This window comes from Amphibalanus amphitrite, unplaced genomic scaffold (genome assembly GCF_019059575.1).
Source record: "Amphibalanus amphitrite isolate SeventyFive unplaced genomic scaffold, NRLGWU_Aamphi_draft 000736F_arrow, whole genome shotgun sequence".
NCBI classification, from domain to species: Eukaryota; Metazoa; Arthropoda; class Thecostraca; order Balanomorpha; family Balanidae; genus Amphibalanus; species Amphibalanus amphitrite.
In genome coordinates this window covers 39,691-64,942 of record NW_024882230.1, presented here as the reverse complement: position 1 = coordinate 64,942, position 25,252 = coordinate 39,691, and the positions used below count along the sequence as shown (strand labels likewise).

At 47.0% G+C, this 25,252-nt stretch overlaps 1 protein-coding gene across 1 annotated transcript in view; it reads left to right on the top strand.

Moving 5' to 3' along the window:
• Positions 1–8,473: 8,473 nt before the first annotated feature.
• LOC122365371 (potassium voltage-gated channel subfamily H member 2-like) overlaps positions 8,474–25,252 on the top strand; it is a 51,113-nt gene continuing 34,334 nt past the window's right edge. The window contains exons 1-4 of the mRNA XM_043336528.1: positions 8,474–8,584; positions 10,201–10,367; positions 20,815–20,962; positions 23,218–23,957. Coding sequence (XP_043192463.1) covers positions 8,477–8,584; positions 10,201–10,367; positions 20,815–20,962; positions 23,218–23,957 — 1,163 coding nt within the window. The 5' untranslated portion in view covers positions 8,474–8,476. The remainder of the gene's footprint in view (positions 8,585–10,200; positions 10,368–20,814; positions 20,963–23,217; positions 23,958–25,252) is intronic.

The window sequence follows — 25,252 nt, the reverse complement described above, 5'->3', positions numbered from 1 at the left end:
ATTTCTGTTTCCAGACATAGTGTACGAATTTGGCAGGTAGCTGAGGCCTGTCGCCATACGGCTTCGAATGGCAACTCCGAACTGTCCAGCCGGCCCGACGCACTGTCTGGTGAAGCCGGTCGACGTCTGAGGGACGGCACGTCCGTCCGGCCCGTGGAGTTCGGCTGTCATGGCGCGTCCGCCGGGCCCGGGGCTCTGTCCCCCTCACCGGGCCCGCCAGGGCGGGGCCACGGCGCCGGCACAGCGGCGGACGGGGTCAGCGGCGGCGACTGGAGACGGTAGCAGCCGTCTGGCACGGCCCTCGGCCAGCACAGCACAGCAGGCACCCGGCGCAGCCGCCTCCCTTCCCACCATCACGGTAAGGGTGCAGCGACCATATCCACCATCACGGTAAGGGTGCAGCGACCATATCCACCATCACGGTAAGGGTGCAGCGACCATATCCGCCATCACGGTAGGGGCACAGCGACCTTTCTGTCACGGTATAAGGACACAACCTCCCTTCATGACCATAAGGGTGAGAGGAACGGTCACACCTCAACATCACGGCGAGGGACGACATCAACACCTCCCAATAAGACGGTAAGGAGCGAGGCCAGTGTCTTTTCTTTCCCCACCATCACGGAAAAGGCTTCCTTTTCCGCTGTCACGGTGTTGGGCACTGGGCAGGCTCACTGCCCAGAAAACCAACATTACATACGCCGTATGTACGTCCATTACGCCATGGCTCCGGCAATGGCGGTAACGATCTACTTGCACAGTTGGGTACTTGCCCTTTGGTAGGACAACTGAAATAACGTGCGTCGCCATAAATAGGTGATAAGGTAATGCGATAATGGTTTGCTGCTTAAAATCGCATTGCTGGCTGCAGCAAAGGTAAACAAGTACATGGCGATGCAGACTGACCCGGCGCAAACTTACAGTTACAGTTATCATTAAAACATTTGGTTTGAAATATTCTACACTTAGTCTCTAGGAAAACTAACATTCTATCAGTAGGTTGCATTTTGGGGGCCAGCAAAGGTAGGTATTATTTTCCTTTACCTCAACACAGTCACAACTTTGTAGTCCCCGTAATTGAAGATTGCACTACATGGGCCCTCCGTTAGTACGCGCAGTAAAAGGGTTCCGAGAACTACGCCCAGTGGAAGCGGGGAGGGGGGTGAATGTCGCCCGCTAAGATCTCAGCTTCAATGGGAGCTAAAAAGACGAAATTTAGGAGGTTGGTGGGGGCGAAGGGGAACTCTATTGTGTGCTAATTCCATTACACTAGGTCAATATCTTCAAGGTTAAATGAGGCCAAACGTGATCAAATTTGCCATGTGCGGGACTATTTTGTGTTTACACGCCCATAACTCAAAAAAGCTACCGGCTGATTTTCTTATTTCTTTCATTATACGACAGCACATTCATTTTTTAGTATCTAATATGAGAAACTTAAGTTAATCATATCATTAAAAAATGGCAGTTAGAACTTGAAGCCTGCTAAGAGGTATCGGCGGCTGAGGCGGGGATGGGCCGACTCGGGAAACGTTTCAGTCACAATTTTGTGCTTAAACCCTAGTAAGTCGTCACTCAAAATGTTGCTGGCATATTTTCGTATTTCTTTGACTCCTTGACCATAAGATTGCCTGTACATTTTTAGTCTTCACAGAAGATTTGACGCAAATCAATCATTATGAGCGCTAAGCAGCGCAATGCGAAGACGGAACCGTCCGGCGCCGGCACAGTCTACCAGTCAGGCAGCGAATAACGGCCGGCGCCGGTCCGGCGCGATGTTTGACTTTACACCTCTGTTACTAAAAAAGCTGTCGACTAATTTACTAATTGCTTTCACAGCAAGATGTGCAATGCAATTCTATGCAGGTACTGAAAATTTGACGTTAATATGACGATTACGGCGTGAGTTATTTGCGAAGCACAGGAGAGGTGCAGGCGATATACGTACGCCCCCCTTCCACTGCGCGTGTTTAACAGTCCAGACTAAAACTTTATTCAATCAAACATTTTTGGCCTAAGATGAATTAAGTTTGCTGTGGAGTTGAGCAAAATAGTCAATGAGATCGGACTTTGCTGTTTAGAATTTCAAGCGTACTGCGTTGGATTCCAGGCCATTCGAGCTCCGAACGGCTAGCGGCAATGAAGGGAGCTGGGGCATTCCAGGACGATTCAACAGCTCATGGGTGCCCGACCCCCTCAGATTTTCTTCAAAATTGCTGTATAGGGTTATTCTGTGCCCAGAAGCCGAATCTGAGATTTTTAGACCTGTAGGAGCAACGGTTTTTGAGTTATAACATTGGGAAATTTTGGAAAGTTAAAAAACATCATTGTATTTTAGTAGCTATATCTAATCGAAAACTTTTTTTAAACTATAAAAATTATACATATTTGAACTCGCCACATCACAAGCTTTCAGATGGTATGCAAAAATTTTCAAAATTTTAAATTTTGAATTTTCAAAAAATTGTTCAAAAATTACTTTCAATTTTTTTCAAAGTGTGGCCAGTTAAATAAAAGTTATTTTTTTAGCTTTTATTAATGCTTAGGGTATTGGGAAACTATATTGTGAAAATTGGAGATAGGTATTTTTCATAAATATTTTATTTTATTTTTTACTTTCTCCATGTAAATATACCATTTTGCTTTGATATGTTGCCGACGGTGCTATCTCGGGAACGGATGATCGTAGCGCGCCGGACGAGGCGGCAATGGAAAGATCTCAACGAGATGGATCTAGACATTGTCCGAATGTTGTTCTTAAAGGTCACGGGTCAGGTCAAGGTCAGGTCACGAAAGGTCATGATGGTAAAAAGGGATTATGTGCATGCGACACATGTTTTATGGGTTATTTTCCAATTCAAAGTCAATGGTGATGGGCATTTGACGATTCGGGACAAAATCAGGTCAGTTCAGGTCAGGTCACGCTCAGGTCAACCAATCCCTTGTTCAACGAAGGAAATACAACACACATTTTGGTGACCAGCTCGTTGAAATGTATTGGGCACACATATCACCAACAATACAGTGCACAGACAGCCACCATACAGACACACGGCAGGGGTGCTAGCAAGTCTACGCGGGCTCACTTTCGTCTTTTCGGTGCCCTACTGCGGTGCACTTTCACCAGCCGGCCTGGCCCCCTTGACAACTTTGAGACTCGCAGTGTCTCGTGGTTGACCGGTATAAAGCAGTGCAGACTCTACGTGCCTTTCACTGCCACCGCTTTGCTGAAACGCTCCTTGAGGTGTTCTGCAGCTTTTTGGACTTCGACCCTCGACACGAATACAAAGTTCACTGTAGTCTCGAATTTGTCACTTAAAAACTCAAACATTTCGGTCGCGTTTGTGATTTGCTCCCTTGTGGGCCTGCGTAGACTCTCGAGAGCGGTCGCTCTCTTCACGGTGCCTCCCACGCCGTCACATGCGCCTTTCCCGTGCGAGGTGGCAAAAAATTGCCAGTCGCAGTCTAGCCCAAAGTCACTTTTGTGAGCGCAGATATTTGAAAAGTTGAAGCGGTTTTTGTACTGTGCTGCTGAGCCGTCTGAAAAGTATCTGATTTTAGTCAAAGACGGAATTTTTTCCTTCAGTCGTGGAATCAGAGCCTTTTGGAAAGCATGGACAGCGGTCGTGTTGTGCTTTAGATTATCTGAGATAATGCAGAAGCTCTGGTGCTGTCCCTCTCCATTCTCCCTCCAGTACACCACGAACGGGTGAACGGTGCACTGTGGCGCGTCCCAGTGATGACTCTGCACCTCATCCTGTATGACGAACGTATAGTTCTCACTGAAGTCGTCAACGACAACGGCCTCTCCCTCCACAACACTTTCTTTACACTCCTTAAATGCCCTACTCTGTCGGATTGCTACATAGTGATGGTTGGTGAGCTTCACCACTGACACAGCTAGATCGTGAATGAAATCATCCCAGTCCTTTCGCACATCAATAAGCTCACACCGGTCGGTGCTAACCCACTGTTTATACATATGGTCCATGGTCACACACTCCTCGTCGTGGAGGACGAGGCTCAAGAACGTGTCAACACCAGCCTCGCCAGGGCAATCCTGACACATTCCCGTCATGCATTCTTCATTCTCAGTGTCACATACTGCGTGGTCGATTTATGGCACCCGATGATTTTATTGTGCTGTTTTGACCGCATGGACCGGCGCGTCGTCTGTCACCGCGCCAAGGCTCATTCGAGCAAGCCGAGCCCGCAGTGACTGGTCTGTCACAGGCGCAGATGATATAGCGATAGGTGTCGGGATGGGCCAAATGGAAATTTGGAAACGGAGACAAATGTAAAAATTATTCATTTCATTTCACTCATTACTCTAGTATATATCATACAATTTATCATATATATATATATATATATATATATATATATATATATATATATATATATATATATATATATATATATATATATATATATATATATATATATATATATATATATATATATATATATATATATATATATATATATATATATATATATATATATATATATATATATATATATATCATATAAATATATATGTATATCACAATATATCATACAATTTTATTAGGTAGGTATTTTAATGCCGACATAGAAACAGCAACTTTACACATTGACCTTGGCATTGGCCTAATCTGACCTGATTTGGTCCCGAATGGTCAAATGCCCATCACCATTGACTTGGAATCGAAAAATAACCCATAAAACATGTGTCGCATGTCCCTAATCCCTGTTTATTCATCATGACCTTTCGTGACCTGATTTTGACCTTGACCTCACCTTGTGATTGCATATTTACTGATTCACCGCCTTTATAAATATGTTGGACGCATGCTGTGCGATTTTCACATCGCTTCATCATTATGAAAGTGCCTCAGGAGCAGCCGGGGAATGAGAACCTGGAATTTTGGTCTTTGACCTGACCTTGACCTGACCCGTGACCTTTAAGAACAACATTCGGACAATGTCTAGATCCATCTCGTTGAGATCTTTCCATTGCCGCCTCATCCGGCGCGCTACGATCATCCGTTCCCGAGATAGCACCGTCGGCACCATATCAAAGCAAAATGGTATATTTACATTGAGAAAGTAAAAAAATAAAATAAAATATTTATAAAAAATACCTATCTCCAATTTTCACAACATAGTTTTCCAATACCCTAAGCATTAATAAAAGCTAAAAAAATAAATTGTATTTAACTGGCCACACTTTGAAAAATTTGAAATAAATTTTTGAACAATTTTCGGAAAATTAAAAATTCAAAATTTTGAAAATTTTTGCATACCATCAGAAAGCTTGTGATGTGGCGAGTTCAAATATGTATAATTTTTATAGTTTAATAAAAGTTTTCGAAGAGATATAGCTACTAAAATACAATGATGTTTTTTAACTTTCCAAAATTTCCCAATACTATAACTCAAAAACTGTTGCTTCTACGGGTCTGACAATTTCAGATTCGGCTTCTGGGCACAGAATAACCCTGTACAGCAATTTAGAAGCAAATCTGAGGGGGTCGGGTGTTATGCACCTGTTGAATCGTCCTGGAATGCCCCAGCTCTGTCACTCTAAGCACTAACTCAACATTGCAATCATGCATGACGTAACGCATGACACACTGTATTGATCTGATTAACCTGCGCATGACTGGGGGGGGGGGGGTAGCTTTTTACAGAGGTAGCTTTTCACAGATTCCTGGCCGTCCCAAGGAGCTCGTGTTTTGATACTTTTCCAGGCTGGATGGGATGAAGGTGTGTATCTGATTTTGACTTCAAAATTAGTTTATACTTTATTTCGCCCGGAGCCAGTTTTACCATCACTAAAAAAGGAGAACTTTTGTGTGGTTGTGGCTGGTATTTGTTTTCTTATGAAAATGTGTTTTCTTTCTCCAAACAAGATGAACATCTTCTCCCAGCCAGTGCCTGAAGTTTGAAACTTTTACTGACCTCTGTCTTCTAGGCCGATCGACCCGACGACAGCCGTGGTGAGGTTACCCGCCAGCCGAGACGGCTAGAGCGTATCACCACGGAACACAGCCGCACCCGCGTCCAGTAGCCGATCGCGATGACCTGTGGGGCGTGCAGGCTGTGGTGAAGCCCGACGGCAAACGATAATTCATCTGCGGCTCGCTGTATCGTCCCCCCGGTCGAGCAGTGCCCGAGACGGAGACGGACTTTCTTTATTAGAAAAGAAACGAAAAAAAAAACTTCATCATTAGGCACATGTTAAGTCTGAAGTGGTGAAAACGACAGGCGTGACTTTTGTTATTGCTGGCCAAAAATTTTGCCTCGCAGTTTATAGTTCCAATGGTCATAGGAAGTGCCGTTTATTGATCGAATGCATCCATGGGTATGTTGACAGTGAAAACTGCTATGCATAATTGTTTTAGATGCTCGTTCAGCTTAATTAGAAATGCTATTTCTAAAGCCATGCTCTCAAAGTTTTTCAGCTACCATTTGTTCCATTATGTCCGTTTCAACACGAAACATCAATTTATTAATCGACTGTGCGCATAAAACCGCATTCAACCCTCTTTAGCCGAAGCCACTGATGAAACGCAACAAAAAGTAGCTAATAGCCTAATAGCCCGGCGCAATAGCGGTGAGTCTGCGACCTCCCTCCGCCTCGTATGCCTGCCGCCTCGCCCGCGGCCGACCGGCCGGTCAAGGTCAGCTGACGCCTCCGGGGGTAGGCTGTCCCGCTGTTGCTAGGCGACGCTGTCACCAGCGAGCGGCAGCCCGGCGGAGGGACTGTAATGGAAGCTCAACCGTCTTCAAGCCTCGAGATAGAGGAGTAGGTATGCATGGGCATTTAATAATTTCTTTGTGAGTAAAACTAAAATGGCAGAACAAATACCTATGCTAAAATTGTGACGCATTTCAAAGACCTGCAAGGTGGCCAAATAGCCTCACTTGCGAAGCCATGTAGCCGACAACGTCCAGCGTTATTACTGCTTTCAGTTTCTTTTTTCTCTAAAAGATAGACTCATTCCCTTTCATCGAGACGACACGTATGTATAATGAAATTCCATTTTAGGATATTAACCATAACTGGGCACCTTGAGGCCAACTGCGAGTTTCATTATATCTGACGGCTTGGATGTCTGCGCTTCTGCGGGAAGGTATTACCTACTGGTGTAGGATTGGCTTCAGTTCCTGATTAATGCATATCGATAGAAAGTATGATCATGAGACTTTCGAAGTCTATAATAATATGCTAAAACAGACATCCTCTGAAGAGCTAATGCATCTCATTTTTTTCCAAAGCAGAAATGCAAGGGTGTTACAAAAAACTGCGATCACAAGTGGCTTGTTGTTCACAGGAGGTATACGGTATTAGGTATGTTTGGGTCATTTAACCTGCAACCCAAACCAGAATTGTCGTCAGGAAAGGGGTTGGAACAAAAGTTTGGTATGTACATACAGCTTATAGCACGGCTGCGAAGTCCGAGTCGGAGTCAACAATGCATGGTCACTCCTTAATTAAATCTGTTTGCTTTAGATATTACGATATTACGATGGATGACCTTTCCAAAACACATTTTGTCGAGGCTAAGCTCATACTTCTGTTTTAGACCAGTGTTTTCAGTGAAAAAAGCAGATGACGGCGGCTGCGTCAGAATTTTCTTTTAGCTTTACAACTTACGAGGCATGCCTATATCTTTGAGGTGCTAGACCTTACAATGCGTAAAGGCTAGTTGCTTCAAACGAGATAAAAAGAGCTCCGGCATGAATTTTTCTTTCATGATATGAACTTAATTAAAGAGAAATACCCAGAGTCTGAGCTGGAGTTGGAGTCGATTTTTGAGGCCAAAGTCGCAGTCGGAGCTGGGGTCACCAAAAAAGTTACTGACGTCGCAGCTCTGGTTTATAGAGATAACAATTCTGCTTTCTTTACAAACACATCGTCATCTGCAGTACTTGACGGCGTATACGTACGATGTGACGTGTGCGTATTTGACGTGTGACAGCTTTTCATCGCAGACCCTATTTGGTCTAAAACGGTGAACTCGGATGTCACTATTTCCAGTCTATCTATCCAGTATATCCATACAGTTTTCAGGTAAAGCGAAGAAAATGCAGTGACGAACGACTAAGTTCCATTCTTACCAGACGAAGGCAGGACATTTTTTTAATACTATATTTCAGCCTCAAAAGTTAACTTGGAGAGAGAGAGAGAAAAAAGATGCATCATTCTTTCAGGACACCGAATGTGTATGCGCCAAGATTGCCACCCTAATTCCTACAGTAACGCGATTCGACATGTTAAACGGTTACTCCAATGGGTGATTACTGATTTGATCTGTTGATGTTTCCTCGAATGGAGCACGCGTGCCCGGCATATCTGGCCGGCGCGGCGGGGCGGTTGGCGGAGGCGGAGGCTCGTCGGTCGCGGCAGTCGGCTGCGCGCGCCCGCCGTTCGCGGCCGCCCCGGCGACCTCTGGGCCGTCGGCCAGTCGTGGCCCGTGGCGGCTCCATGTACCGGTTTCCGTCGCTGTTCCGTCCGCCGTGCCGCCCCCGTGACCGGCGCGCTCAGCTCGAGTTGGACAAACGTTCGACGCTTAGCATCATCAGCGGCAGTCAGGTGCGTCGAACGGCCCTGCCGGCCACCAGCCGGGCTGGCAGCGGCAGCCGTCAACACCACACACACGCCGTTAGTAGCGGGTGTTACTGCAGTCATAGACACAGAGATTGTTACTGCAGTCATAGGCACAGCAGTTGCTACTGCAGTCACAGGCACAGCGAATTTACTGCGGTCACAGGGAGAGCTATATAGTTTACCGCGATCTCAGACACTGCGAGAACAGCAGTCATACTCGGACAGTAGCTGGTATCACTGGAGTTACAGACACAAATGGCGTTTCTGCGGCCACAAACACAGCGGGTGTTTCTGCGGTCTCTCTCACCGGGGGTGTTGCAGTCGCAGACACCAGGGCCTTCCCGGCCTACGCCACTGCTCATCTACAGTTAAAATCCCGAAACAGCCCCGAAGAGGCCGTCCTGGCCACAACCGAACAGCACCCGAACCAGCTATTTCGGGCGCCAGTCGATCAGTAGTTCAAAATTAGGTGTAGTAATGTATTCTGCGAGACGCTCATTTCAATCCAAGTAGTTAAGTGGGCGAATTTCTGATGTCGAAACCTTCAAGCGAGCCTGATACCCAAATCATGACCTAAAACGCGGTTGACAATTTCTCTGTAGACGGTTGAGTAAAGTTGAGGTCGAGGTAGAGACCGAGTTCAACCACTGACCTTTCCGCGTGGTCGAATACGGCATCCTAACCCCCACACCAATCGACTTCATTTCTCCTCTAACACGAATGTCGTCATTGCCGCAGCCATCCCAATCTGCGGGGTCGAACGGGGAGAGCGGGGGCGCCTCAAGTCGCGCTCTCGCCAATTACCGGTCGGCTCAGGCCTCAGGAGCCGGATGCGCTCGTGCCGCTACATGAAGTGGCAGGCGCCGCCATGGAGCAATGTTTTCGTTGCCAGCTCGTCTCCCTTTCCTTGCATGATATTGTCATTTATTTGAACATATAGTTACCCTCAATTGGAATGGAAATAGATGCCTCCACTATGCTTCATTATTAAATATAATAGGTATGTTTAAAAACAACGCTGTACTAACGTCTAACTTTAATAGAAAGATGCTTACCGTCCAAGATAAAACTAGCACTGAGGTGCTTATGGCTGTAACAGGTGCTCCACCAAACGTTTAGACTCTTTAACTTTTGTCGGACTTTGGATAAACGCTTCAAAGGCCCTTGCAAACACCCAGATGTATTACAAGTCCACAGAAGCATAACACTTAAACAAATATTCGCCAGACGAACAGGTTTGAAAACTTTAAAGAAAAAGTTGTGGTGTTTACTTAACCGTAGCCTCTGTGCTGTTTACTGAATGTCTGAAATTGAAATTGCGGAGGACGAGTTGCATAGCAGTTTATAAATTAAACAAGCCTATGCATTCTCCTTAATTGTTTCTTACGGATATGAAACTAGCCAAATCCCTGCAAACTGACATCCATGTAAAAAGCGGTAAGGCCGTTCCTCTACGGCAAACTGCATTGTTTTCTACTGTTCTTCTATCCTAAGACCGTCCCCCCGCCGTGTTATTAGGTATCAGTTTCCGTGCCATTGGTCAGTCGGTTATGCTATACCGCCCGTGACCGTCCCCTGGCTATGTCGCGTCTGACCGGCAGGTGGAGGACTTTTCCGTGTCGCAGCCGCCGCTGCCCGTCTGCCCGCCCCCGGAGCCGCTGACACCCGTCCGCAGGGCAGGCGCCGATGCCGAGCTGCTGAAGCCGGCCACTGACAGCGACAATGGGGACCGCTCTCCGCTCTCCTCGGCACACTCCAGTCCCACACGGTCAGTGCCCGTACCATAACTGGTTTGTCATTAGCATCCGGTGCAACCAAACGGTCGGTGCTTACGGTCAGTGCCACCAGTCAGTGGTACTTACAGCATATCTGACAGTCCCAGTCAGTCGCAACTCCTGGACTTACTGCTGCAAATAACATTATACATAAACTACAAAACGCTCTTTTTGAGGGAATCCACCGCTGTATCGGCGCGCAAGACGAGCGCATGCCACGCTACAGGGGATGGGTAGATCTCCGCTTCAGTCCCCGCTACTAGCTATTGTAGCGCCAGCTATTTGCTATAAACCCTTTGCACCAAAACCACGCTAGCTGGTCACAGTAATTCTTGGTCAAAATTTCTAACAAAAATATTAAGATTAGTGAACATCTCAAAAAGACAAAGACTCGGGTAAATGTCTGAGCATGTGTCCAGTGAAGCATATGTGAAATAGGTGAGACCCGGGAGGTATGGGCCCCCTGGAGGTATGGGCCATCGGCCATCGCAGTTTTGAAGAGGTGTTGCGTATTTTTACACATTTGACCGCGTAAACTGGTAGCAGCAATTCCGTTATACAACCCACGTGATTTTCAAAATCTTCCTCAGTCACCTTTGGCAATAAGCGGTTATAAAGCGTTTTTGCCCTCTTCGAGTAAAATACTGTACATACAGAAAATTCGTGATAAAGTTGAACCAGACTCGTTTTATGACGTCAGACCAATGCTACCATTAAGTTTAAAGCATGCAAATTAAGACTGAATAGACAATTTGAAGCTTTCTTGCAAGATTATGAGCTGAGATGCTGCGCAAATTCTGGCGTCCTAACAGGGGGGTTCGGGCCACCCACCCCCGTTGATCCTAATTCAATAAAAAGATGCTTTCATTGAGTGTCATCTTCAAAAAAAAACTTTTGTCGCGCAAGGTTGAAAATTTAACTTCAAATTTCATTCGAACAGAAAAATATTATTTATTTTATTTCATGGTGCATGATTGAGCTTACCAAAATACATATGTGCCCAAGTGACCTCCATGAAATAAGCTGTTGGCCGCCTATGCAGTTCCTGGGCTCTAAGAGAGATCAAGGTAGATACCAGCTACGAGTATTGTTCTCATAGTCGAGAAAAGAATATGAAACATGGTACCGGGCACCGGCCCATACCTCCCAGGCCATGGCCCATATACCTCCCGGTGTATTTTGATGGATCGAAAAAGCACATTTTTTATTGAAAGTTATCTCGAGACAAAATAGTTGATCCCAGATGCCTAATACCAGGCACACTTTGCAGGCAAAAGGCAATTTCACGTGCACAGAGTGAAAAACCGGGTCTAGCCACTGCCCACTGGAAGAAAATTGCCTTTTCACAAAACCGGCCCATACCTCCCGGGTCTCCCCTATGCATTTTGACGAGTCAGATTTCCACTTAAATTTGTGCGCCATGCTACCTCTCAAAGTATGTAGTATACATGTAAGCTTTCAAATCGAAATTCGGCACTTAGGTAAGGTCAAGGCCATTCTTAGGTCATGGAAGGCCACAGTCAGCCCCTGATGACTACCTTTAATGATAAAACCTATCAGTTAATTGCAATTGACCACGTCGCAATATTTTGCAACATTTCAGCCTGGCTTTCGTTCATCGGTGTAATTCCCTGAAGAACATGCTGACACTTCCCAAACAAGACTGCTCTCGGAGACACTCCGACTCACAAATCATGTGAGACACATCTGCATGTGGCCTTTCGCCTGTGGCCGTGCCGCCAGACTCGTACCAGCACCCTCTAAACAACACCGCACAGCGTAACTCTTAAACAGAACCCCACTAGAGTAACCTTTATCTTAGAATTATGTCTATATGATAGCGACGTTGTTGACTCTAAGCCCGGAAATAACCTTTTATAGCTACTGCTTCGGCCGCTGGGGATATAAACAGATAACGAGGCAGCTCAATACATAGTGCGATCGCTATTCGCAATCAGTTACCCTTGCCATTAGACCCGACTATATGTATAGTAGTGTTGCGCATATTTCATCCCGCCTTTAGAATAACTAGTCACCCTCTCACTGGTAAGTTGGCTACCGAATTATACACTTACGTGTGTGTTGTTACGTCCCAGCTAACACCTAAGCTGTCACAACAGTTACAGGTATGTATTTTTCGTTGCACTAAAAGCTACAGTAGGCTACAACAGCACACATATTGTCCATTTTTATTTTTAAAATAGCCATTTAAAGTGCCTAAATATTAACTAGTAGATGTTATGTATTGATAAGTAATGTTCATAAACACATTCATAAGCGCATTGTCTACGTTTGCAGTAGTTATCTGTGCAAATATTCTACATAGTCATGATGTCTCTCCTATGGTGACAATGCACGTATGGTATCGTGTACACGTATCCATGGTCATGGTACGACGAACAAGTAGAACGGTGTCAGTTACCATCTCTCGCGATGTGATTGTGCCAGTACTGACCGCTCACTGACTCCGACCTATATCTGACGCCAGGGGCCATTATTGCTCGCTGGTTCTCCGGTTTCTGGTGACAAAACACAGTCCCAATCACGGCTTATAGATGGATGGGTGTGATGGAATGGGTGGGCCGACTAAAATGGTCGTCCCGGCTGGAATTGGTAGGCCCAGGCGAACTCACAACATGACACACTCCCATTCCAGCCAACTTCGAGATCATTTGTAGAAAAAAAATCAGCAATGACAGAAATGATGGGCCAGTAGCACGAATTTCGAAAATATTGGCATATTTTTGTGTTGTGTTTTTTTTTCTTGCGTAGCTTCATTCAATGCTTCAATTTTTAGGTGGGTAAATTTTCGGCTGTCATATTTAATTCTATATCTTGATTTGCAATGCTTATACAAAACATCCAACACATTTCAAATACCTTATTACATTTTGTATCGTTTCGTATCGTTTTGCCTTATAGACATAATTTTATATTGTATCGTATCATAATTCATATCGTTTTATTTTGTATCGTTCATCCTTGTTGCAATTTGGACTTAGTTTTTACTGACTTCGCTTTCTTTCTTTCTTTCCGACGCGCATGCTTTAAAGTTTAAACGATGGTAGGCATGCAATAAAGCTGCGTATTTATGGAGAACGATACTTTAAGTGCCTAATTAAGATGCAACAATTCTTGCACAGCTGTCATGCTTTCATCAACGAGCCATTATGAGCAGTCAGTTTACATGGTAATACGGCATTAAAAGGAGAAAATAAGGACCCTAAAAGCAAGTTAAAGACAAAGCGCTCGCCAGGTAAAGCCGGTCCTGAGGTGTTACTTCATAGGCGGATCCAGAAAGGCGATCTTGGACGCGGCGGGGGGGGGGGGGTATACCCCAAAAAGTTTATCCAAACTTCAAAACTTTTCGGATTTTGACTCCTCATGCACTGATGTGCAGTTAAAAGCAAACATTACCTGATACTGTTGTGAAGTTTTTCCATTCAAGAAAACACGACAAATTTTCATCGATTTCGGACAAAGTGGCAGTAAGGAGACGTTTGCCCCAAATACCCTCCTCGTTGGATCTGCCAGTGTGTTAGTTAGTGTTTGAGTTGGTAGCTGAGGTGCGATGTGCTGGTTTCAGGCCCGCCAGACGGGTGGAGGCTAACTGGGCCACCCTTCGGGCCGCTGTCTGTCTCTACGGCAGACTGAAGGGCGTCCGCAGGTGATCTGACGACCGAGCCGTCACCCTGAATGTCCCTCCACGTGGAGTCCACCGGCGCGCTCCCTGCCACCGCTCACCCAGTACCCACTGTTTGTGTTCTGGTCCGGTGTGCTGTGGTCTGTCCAGACACTGAGCGCTGCACCTGTTCTCCCGACCTGCTGCAGGATGGCCCACATTAATCCCTGTCACCGATTACACGCTGTTTGTGTTCTGGTCCGGTCCGGTCTGCTGCTGTGGTCCGCCTTGTCACTGATCCCCGTGTTGCACCTGTTCTCGGGGCATTCCATGTCAACCGGGACAGCCAAAATCGGCCACCTCTGCGATTTTGTTCAAACTTGGTATACTTATTGGCTATTGGGTGAAACCTCTGAGGGTGAAAGGATTTTGTCATATGCCCTCGGGCTACAGAGATACAAGTCGCTAAACTTCTGCTTTTTTAGCAGAATTGGACGTGTATTGCAATCTTCAAAGATCTATAGCTTCAACATATTTGAAGCTATCCATGTCAAACAAACTGAAACGTGTACATAAGGAGTTATGCTAGTAAAATTTGACAATTTTTACATTTTTTGGTGATTTTGAATTTATTTCATTTTGAATTAATTTCTTAAAATGTAATTTGTGAAAAATGGTACCCTTCGATTCTGCTCAAATTTAGATATTGTCTTCCACTACACGTAAGGCACACATGCTGAGAAAATTAGAGTGGGCCAACGATAACTTTGGATGATATACCAACAAGTAGTGCAACGTAGCACGGGCGGAGGAAGGGGCCGATTTCGCTAACTCCACCTGTTTATCGCCAATAACTCACGCCATAATTGTTATATTAACGTCAAACTTTCAGTATCTATCCAGAATTGAATTGCAAATCCTCCCGTGCAAGAAACAGGTAAATCGGTCCACAACTTTTCTAGTAATAGCGGGGTAAAGTCAAACATTCCTGCCGGAGCGGCTCGGTGGCCGGCGCCGGCCGTTGCCGCCTGAATGGTAGACTGTGCCGGCGCGGGACGGTTCCATCTTTGCACCGCGCTTCTTACCGCTGATTATGATCGATTCGTGTCAAATTTTGTGTGAAGGCTTAAAAATGTACAGGCAATCTAATGTTCAAATAAATACGAAAATCAATTGGTAAAATTAAATTATTAGGGTGCAATCACAATATGTGACTATGACGTTTCCCGCGTCGGCCGATCCCCGCCTCTGCCGGCGACATCTTACCTTCTCTTAGCAAGCCACCAACTGCCAAATTTATGGTAAGATTAACTGGAGATTCTCATAACACTACAAATGTCGTATAAAGGAAGAAATAGGAAAATCGGCCAGTATCTCTTAGAGCTATGGGCGTATAAACGCAAAATAGTCACTATAGCAAATTTGATCACGTTTGACCTCATTTGATCTTGAATAGGCATATTGATCTAGGGCCATGAAATTGGCACACGATTAAGTTCCCCACCGCCCCACATACAATTCAAATTCCGTTTTTTTTTAATTCCCTTTTTTGGCTAAACCGGGCTTTTCTCCCCTAGCGCTGGGAGAGTCAGGCGTATTTTCTTTTTGCAACCAAAGAGAGGCGCTGCCCGGAGAATGGCCAATTTCATCATTAAAAAACTGGCTTACGATGACCAGCTATCTTCGTGGATTATGTAGTAGTAAGTGTGCCGAGTGTACCCACCTCGAAATCAAAAGGTCGCTGGCTCGCAGCGGGTCAGCCTGAAGTGTTAAACACGCATTTGTTTTTTAAAGTAGCATCTGGCCAGCCGGCAACTGTCGTGAGGGCTAATGTTCGTATCTAGGTAGCATTTGGCCAGTCGGCAACTGCCGTGAGGGCTGTACATATTTACGCGTGTTAGATTAGGTCAGGTCACGTCAGGTCAGGTTAGGTTTGCTTTGGTTTGGGGTAGAAAGAAGCATCTCCGGGTAGCGCCTCTCCTTGGTTGCTAAAACGAAACACGCGAGTGCCAGACATTACGAAGTCCAAAAGACAGTTACGTAGACGTCGGCCCATTCTGGATTTTTTATATGATGTAGCTTATGTATAGGAGAATAAAATATGTAAAAATCAGCAAAATCGAAGGGTACCCATTTTTCAGAAAATCATAATTTATTTTTTGAATTTTAATTAAGTTCACTAATTAGTTAATTACGTCAGTATTGTTATCCTCAAATTAAAGCCTGACCTATTCCCTCCATTTCACACTTTGTCTCGTGGTGATATGTCTAAAACTTCAATGGTTATATGATATGACGCAAGATGATAATGTGCCTTGCCTAAGTCAATGTTTGATGACGTGAATCTCGGAAACGTGACGTCATATCTTGACAAAAATATGTCTCCCTTCTTTTCACATATAGATGAGTAGTTTCACAAAGTTTCGCAAAAATCGGAGGGGGTGAGGTACAAAATGATCATTTTTTGTCCCACTTGACGTGGAATGCCCCTCTCCCGCCCTGCTAGGATGGCCCACATCAAGTGCTGTCACTGCTCACAGTCTGTTCTCTGTACGGGACCCGGCTTCACCCCTCCACTCCTGCCCGCACCAGTCACCTCAACCTGACACCCTGCCAGTGACAATCCCTGAATGACAAACTTCTCCGTCGGCTGGTCTTATCCACTGCAGCTGCCTGCGCTTGTGGTATCAACTTTTCACATGCTTCATTGATTTTACACACGCAGGCCCACTTTGGCTTCGAGTCAAGACCTGTTCGTTCACTGCTCACTGGCTCGCCATGAGGTGCACTGTCACATAAGTTACTGTCCAGTGTCCACTTTTGACGAGACTACACATTCAGCAAGCTAGACGCAAACTTTCATTGAGCTGTTGAAGCTCCTACAGGACTTTATCTAGACAGCTCTAACCGAAAGTTGGGGAGGTTGGAGTGGACAGCTACAGCCGTAGCGAAAAATGCATGATCTCGGGAGTTAATTATTCCAACGATTTGGTTAGCTAAATAATTTCGCTGGTAGTAATATGTTCCGGGTGGTCGTTGCAAGTCTGTGATGCTGATTTGAATTAATTCGATGTCGCGGATGACAGAAAAATGTAGATTCGGCTAATATATCCTATAACGCATGTTACGTAGGTAAATAATTTCATCGCGGGCATTTTCATGATGAGATACGTAAGAGGAAGAATCGGTTGCCTTTCTACATGTCCCTATGTTTTCGTTGGTGGGTACCCGTTGTACTTATCGATGGTCCGTGTTCAAGCTGCACGCACCTCTGATGATGTATTGACGGCGAAAGGACGGATCATTAAGCAATCGGTCGACGACGCGTGTTATCAGGATCAGCACTACACTAAGCCCAGAAAATGAACCTAATGGATCCCTGATCATGGCACTGATTCTCGGGTTCATCGCTCTCTCTCTCTCTCTCTCTCTCTCTCTCTCTCTCTCTCTCTCTCTCTCTCTCTCTCTCTCTCTCTCTCTCTCTCTCTCTCTCTCTCTCTCTCTCTCTCTCTCTCTCTCTCTCTCTCTCTTTCTCTCTCCCTCTCCCTCTTTCTTTTATCTTTTTTTCTCTCTCTGTCTCTCTCTCTCTCTCTCTCTCTCTCTCTCTTATCTTGCTCTCTCTCCCCCTCTCTCTCTCTCTCTTCTATTTCTCCTTCCCTCTCTTTCTTTCTCTTTTCTTTCTCTTCTGTTGTGTGCCTCTGTAGTCTGTATAGCTGTTTCTTATTTTATGTTTTCTTTCTCATTCCCCCCCCCTCTCTCTCTCTCTCTCTCTCTCTCTCTCTCTCTCTCTCTCTCTATCTATCTATCTCTCAGTCTATGCACTCATATAAGCACTCATATAATTAAGTCTATAACTTTCGCGCATTTGCCGGCCCTAACAACGAAGCATAACGCTCACACCGGATTCGTTGATATAATTTTAGCCACACTGATGTCTTTTATCATGCGCAGCGCGCACCGGTTTTTGACATGCATGCACATTAATTCACATTGGACTGTGCACAGTCAACATGTTAAGATGAACATTGCCAGGCAAAGATGATTTGTATTTAAACTCATCATCAAGCGACTTGTTTGTGACTTTCATGACAACAACCTAAAATGCAGTGGCCATGGATGCCATTTGCCACTTGTATGCATGGATATAGTCATGGAACACGCACTACAGATGCTTGCAGGAGTGTTAAACGATAAGTAGACGATTGAAAGGTTACAAACGCTTCACGGCGGACACGCGCAATTTGTTATGGAACCCCGTCATGAACCGCGGTCGTTCCTGAGAGGAGTGTTCGCGGCCGCCTCAGCTGTCCCCCAGTAGTCGATTAGGGCCCCCAGAGTCCGAGTGTGACCCGGCGCGGCGCCCCGGGGCCGATTTGTCGGCGGCTCTGTGCCGGCCCGGCGCCTAGGGCCGTCCGAGCCGCGGCGCCGGTCGATCGGGGCCGACGCCGACGCCGCCAGCTGCCGAGGCGCCCCCTCTCCGCCGCGCGGACCGAGACGACCGCCGTCGAAGACGTCGTCAATGCCGGATAAACGGTCGGCGCGACCGTACAAAGCGGCGAAATCCCAGTAGCGGCCCACAGACCGACGGCAAATGGAAACGGCCTCGTCCGCGGGGCAGAGCTGGCCAGGAGAGCGCCCCCGAGAGCCGGCTGCATGGAACAACTGCCGGCTGCCTGAGATACGGCGCCATTAGCTAAATTGGAATGCTAAGGCAATGGCCATCGACTATGTATTATGCTATTTCCATAGCTTACATTACAGCGGTACTGCAGTATATAATGCATTTGATGCTGAGGCACTGATATAAATGTGTGCATCGACGCGTGACTGGTCGTAACACCAAAACAATGGCTGTCGGTCTGGCGGCTGGTCTTCCAGTTCCGGAGACACCGGAATCGGCCGTCGTCCTTCGGATTAGGTGTTCAGCGAGCCGTTAATTAAACATGCTTTGTTAATTATTTACAGTGAGTGGAGTAAATGATGCAAGGCTGGCTAAGTATCATCAAATTCACTTTATCTCACTACTGTCCTAAAGGACCGATCAGGATAAAGATTGTAGTGGTATGGTTATTGGTTATGTTGTCATACATTTATTAATCGGCGCATCGAAATGGTAAAGCTCGACCGGCACTGGCCAGCGACGACCTCTGAGCTGTGGACCCCGTGGTATACTTTTTCATGGAATGCCGACGGCTGATGCGGGTAAAAAGGATTCGCCACACCTTTGTATATAAGGCTTTCTCGCAGCGGCAGTGATTGTGGTGTTGGCCTTGTTTTTTTATGCAGCCGGGACAAGGGCTAAATGGGAAAAATGACTCCAGGTGACCTTATCGCGAGAACGACTGAGGTGCAGCCCAGTTACATTTTGCAGTTGTGACCACCTGGACGTTCCATAGCAGATCAGTATCCATCATCCATTTAACGTTTAAAATTATTTGGAAATACGAGTATATCAGCCATCTACTAGCAAATTTAAATCACATCACATTTATCATGCCTTTAAAAGGTCATTCCAGACAACGACCTTGGAAGTGTGTGTTGTCAACCGTCGTGACACTTATTGAAGAGGTTCCCAGTAGAAATAGTGCAGCTATAAGCACAATCCTTTGTGGGCCGCCCGAGATGACGACGTGGGCCCCCGCGCTGCCCCGCCGGTCGGTCGTGTTGCTGACATGTGGGCGGCGGGTCAGGAGGGGGGGGGGGTCGGCGCACCCACCGACGACCCGCCGCGCCGGCCCGGCGTGGTGCTGGGGGGGGGGGGGGGGGAGCTGGCCCGCGGCAGTGTATCGAGACCGGCGGTCGGCAGAGTCGGATGCCTGGACCCTGGACGCGGCCCGGGCTCGATCATATTTTAGATGTCGGCTCGGTCAATCGTCGTTCGGCCTCTGACGGAGCCGCGGGCGGGGCTGCCGCCGGCGAGCAGTCCATCTTCACAATGGATGGTGCACTGGAAGGATGCTCATTATTTATAGGCACAGTACTGTGATTAATTTACAAATTTTCACCCTCGGTAAATGCTTTGCGCTTTGCGCGTTGAACTCACTAATTTCTCAAGAACACTACTAAGCAGGGTCGGCCAACAACGTCGTCATCCAAAGTTGAACGCCACCAGCACGTGTGGGCAAACCATTCATCGGGAGTTCGATGCGCTGATTGAACTCAAGTGCACTTCTAGTAGTTGGGAGCCTTTTAGGAAACTCCACCGAGCTGCAGAGCATGAGGTGGAAGCTGCGCCCTCCTTCATTTTAATCTGGTCCAAATACCTACGAAGAATTAATAGCTGGGCTTCTGTGGTATGCAATTTTAAATAGAATGATGGAAAGTAATAGGAAATGCGTCTTGCATGGAAATATCGACATGTTACGATTCTTTTACAGCAACTTCGGAAAAACTATTTACTTTTTCATGGACTTCATAATAGTATTACATGTAAATGTTGAAGTATGCAACGTACCTACCTCACTAAGCACCAGTCGCTTCATTTGCACATTATCAGTTGTGGTACACTGAACAGTTAACTAAATGCTACAAATCCCATGCACACGAAATCACTACCTCGCCGACCTGGCTGTTCTTTGACTGAATGACCGTTCATTCTTTCTGCCAAGGTCTGGTCTCTGGCGGCGTTTTATGGAAGCAGCTTCAAACACGGGGCGAATCACCGTGGTACGAAACCATTAGGCAATTACCACACATCACACAGCGTATACGTGATCCGACTCGGCATTGGTAGTTAGACGCGGATGCTCCATGTTCCCTACCATTGACTCCATTGATGATTTGTGTTGATGACCTGATTAGCATTCCGCCTTTATCAGGATGAAAAGCAGCCAGCGCTGGCTGAAGCTGCGGACGACTGTTCAGCTCTCCGGTGCATTGGCCACGGCCGGAAAACAAAAGCCCACGCTCAAACGGGAAGACTCGTTCATCACACGGTTTTCTACCAGGCAAATCATCGAGACTCAGGTACGTCAGCGATGTCAGTAGCTCATAAGGGAGTCGGATCCCACTAATTAATACAACGAAAGGCCGACGAAAGGTTGGGTGCATGTAGCGAGTGGCTCGCGAGATAGAGAATGATGTCGCATCCATCACTTGTCACCAGATGACTGGAATGGCATGCTGTTTCGGCTGACACGCAACTTTAGCTTCAACAGCCTATTCCTGTCACATTTGCCCGTAACTATGCCCCAGCGTCAGCGCCGGGCCCAGCGCTCTCACAACAGCAGGTCAAGCTGCGTGCCAAGCGGCACAGCTTACCATTTCAGTTAACCGACGTGGAACTTGAACCACCGATGGTGCTCAAATATCAGCTTATAGTACAAAATGCAATGAACACTAGTTATGAAGCGACTATCTGGCGTTTACTGAGTCAATTGCAGTTTTCTGAAAACATGTGCAATTTGTGTGACTCGTTTCACTATATGATGGCTCTCAAAGGAGATTCGATCGCTTTCAGTTTCCGCAGTTGCGGTCATATAGAAGCATAAACCTCTGCAACGGTACAGCCGTGGCAATGTTTTTAGGACATAGCCGTAAGTGACGATCGACTGAATGCTCCCAGTTCGATAACTCGGGGCTCAGCTTGTTGGAACAGCCCATCGGCTCCTCTGGAACGAGCCCCTCTGTTTGGTTATGGGAGGGTTCCATTGAACCAATCAAACCATTACAGAGCAAAGGGTAGGGTGTTATTGGTATTGAGGGGCGTGGAGCCGACCGATAGAGATGAAAATGCATCCAGAGCGGTGTTCTACTGTCGTCGAAAGGTAATGGTTCGGTGCACCGCATAGACCGGCCGCCATGACGCTGCAGTGCTAGTTACCGACTGAATTCAGCGTCTATGTGGAAGGCCGACTGAAGTTTCCTTTGCGGAATATCATCTTCATGTGTCACAGGGAACCGTCTCGAAAGGACGGCGTTGCCCGCAGGCAATGGCAGCGGTTGACATCGCGGCACGCATCTGCCTCTGGCTTGTAGGTGCCGATTTTCACCCTGGCAGTGCCTGGTAGTTAGGTGTGTGCATTGCAACCGCAGCCTGTCCGCAATCAGGGTTGCCGGTGGCTCAGCCATCTATTCGAAAACCTAGATGTCGGTGATAGCCGTCCAATGATCTTCTATGGTCTCGAGGTGCTGATATAGATCTGTCGGTACCGAATCCGCTCATCGATGTGGAGTGTGATTGACGACGGGGTCCGCCCCCAGAATCCCGTTTCAGGCGCCCACAGAGTCCATAGGCGTCAGCGGGGACTGAGCCAGTGTCAGCATAGACGCGGCAAAAGTTGCCGACAGGCGATAGAGCGGTCTATTTCACTCCTCATTTGGGCCGCCCGATCGACGTCCATCGTCGATCTTCAGACACAGTAATTCGCGATCCGGATGGCTCTTTTCTCGGGCTGCCTGGAGTGACGAAATAAAACGCCGACGGCCGCGCCTCCGTCTTTGGCAATCGTGCAATCTCGGAGCTTTGTCAAAAGAACAGAGTGTCCGCCTTTCCGGGATCGTGATCAAATTTACAGTTTGTAGCAGACTGTATTTCCAGGCGTGGTTCCATCCGGACTGCTCTTCAATCTTCATACTCAGTGCCAGACATATGGGCTGGCTGACTGAGGGCTGGCTGTGACCAGCGCTGTGGTCTGACTGTGATTAGCACTGTGACCTGGCTGTGATGAGCGAAATGAGCCGCCTGTGACTAGCACTACCATGATTTTTGCCATTAGTCCTCTGACTTGGTCATGCCTCTGATAAAAGTAAAGTGGTCTTTTGACTTTTACCATATAAATTTCCTGAGATGTTATACAGACATTACGTTGTAGGGAAGAACTAAGAAGAAGCGAGCCAATCACGTTTTACGTCTTACGTATGTCGTTATCTCCTGACAACCTATTGGCTCCGCCTGGCCCCATGCCAACCCGAGCCCACTTCTTGCGACCTGCGCTATCCATCCATCGAAGACATCCATCAAATGTGTGTCGTAACTTTGGTGCTCTCTTTCGAAACGAAACAATTTTTTTTTTTGCTAGCGAACTTGGTAATAATGTTGAAACCGCTTTACCTACACGATTTTTAGGGGACGCATGTGCTTCCGTGTGTACCCAATGCGGCTGTAACGGCCAAGCGTGATTACAGCAGTTTTGTGTTACTATGCGGAAGGCGTTTGTGTATGAAATGAGTCAGAGTGTTTACTTGACTGGCTGTTAGCTCTGCTCGTCACCTTTTTGCAGGACACTGTCGAAGATCACTTGTCTGAAAACGAAAAGGAGAAGGGCACCAATGACGCGGGGCCTCGCAGCCGCCGCAAGAAGCCACCGTGGAGCGTGATCAACCCGGACGAGAGTTTCTACTTTTTCTGGCTGTTTCTGCTGACGCTGTGTGTTCTGTACAACGTGTGGACGCTGATCGTGCGCCAGGCGTTCCCGGAGCTGCAGGAGAACTGGCAGCAGTGGTGGCTGGCCGGCGACGCCTTCAGTGACTTCATCTACGTGTGTGACATTATCGTGCAGCTGCGCACCGGCTACCTGGAGCAGGGCCTGATGGTGTACGACTCGCACAAGCTGGCGCGCCACTACGTGCTGTCGCGGCCGTTCGCGCTGGACCTGGTGTCGGTGGTGCCGCTGGACTTGCTCCAGCTGACGGTCGGCGTCTGCCCCATGCTGCGCTGCCCGCGCTTCGTCAAGGTGTACCGCACACGCTGCTACTACTACATGGTCGAGTCTCGGACGGTGTTCCCGAACGTGTGGCGGGTGGCGATGCTGGTGCACGTGCTGCTGCTGCTGGCGCACTGGTTCGGCTGCTTCTACTACCTGCTGTCCGAGGCGGAGGAGTTCCGCGGCGACTGGGCCTACCCGCACGGAGACTCGGAGGAGTTCGGCACCCTCACCAGAAAGTACCTGGCGTCTGTCTACTGGTCCACACTGACGCTGACCACCATCGGCGACCTGCCGACGCCGCACACCAACAACCAGTGAGTGCTGATTCTCTACACCAACAACCAGTGAGTACCGACCGACCCCGACACACCAACAACCAGTGAGTGCCGACCGTCCCACACCAACAACCAGTGAGTGCAGACCGCAACACACACACCAACAACCAGTGAGTACCGACCGTCCCACACCAACAACCAGTGAGTACCGACCGCAGCATACCAACAGCAAGTGAGTGCCGACCCCGACACACTAATAACTAGAGTGCCGATCGTGACACACCAACAGCAACTGAGTTCCGACCGCGACATACAACAACCAGTGAGTGTCGACCGTGACACACACCAGCAACCAGTGAGTACCGACCGCAACACAACAACAACGACCAGTGAGTACCGACCGCGGCGGCATATCAACAATCAGTGAGTGCCGTGTCACACAACAACAACCAGTGAGTGCCGACCTCAACACAACAACAATCAGTGGGTGTTAACCGTGACACAATGGCCGTTTTCACGACGGCCGTCTGGTACACATTTGGTTGGTACACATTTGGTCAGATTTTGTGCAAATTTGGTTAAACTAGGTTCAGTGTGTTTCTTCGTAGCTATTAGCTAGGGTCGCGCTAATTGCTTATATGCCTTCTTTGTCATACTATCAGACATTACCGCCGACTAAAACACTGAAATGAGTTCATAATTTAAAGATATTTGGTGTAAGAGATTTGGTAAGGATTTGGTCAAATAAGTGCATTCGCAGGATAGCCGTCGTGAAAACGGCTAATAGAACAGTGATTACGGACATTCATTCTTAGTAATAAGAAGCAGTGAGTACCCTAGATCAGCAATCAAGGGGTACCTACCAACAACGATATCTGAAGTTACTTGGCGACTGGTTGTGCTTTCGAGTGGTTGAAGCTGCTAAAACCTCTAACCTAAAACCTAACGGTTCAATCTGACCTGCCATGAAATTTGAGCAATCCTGTATAACTGGTTTACCAAGAGACATAAGGTAAAAGGTCGTTTATTTAATGTTTTGATAGATATTTCCATTTATATTCCGTTTGATAAGAACGTTTCTGTTTAGCGGAGCAGGTACCTAACAAGGAATTCATTTTCTTACGTTCTTAAACATAATGGATCAAATGTGACTAGCACAATCCTTTCAATTCGAAATGAAAATTACATAATACTTTGCTGATGGATTGTAAAACCATCATCCAGGAAGGCTTTCCAAGACGGCAGCTACACATAGCTGTGACATTTGTGCGTCTAGCGCAAAGCTTTACACGTCGGATAAGGGTCAAACTCTGGTTATTTCGATATCAGCATGT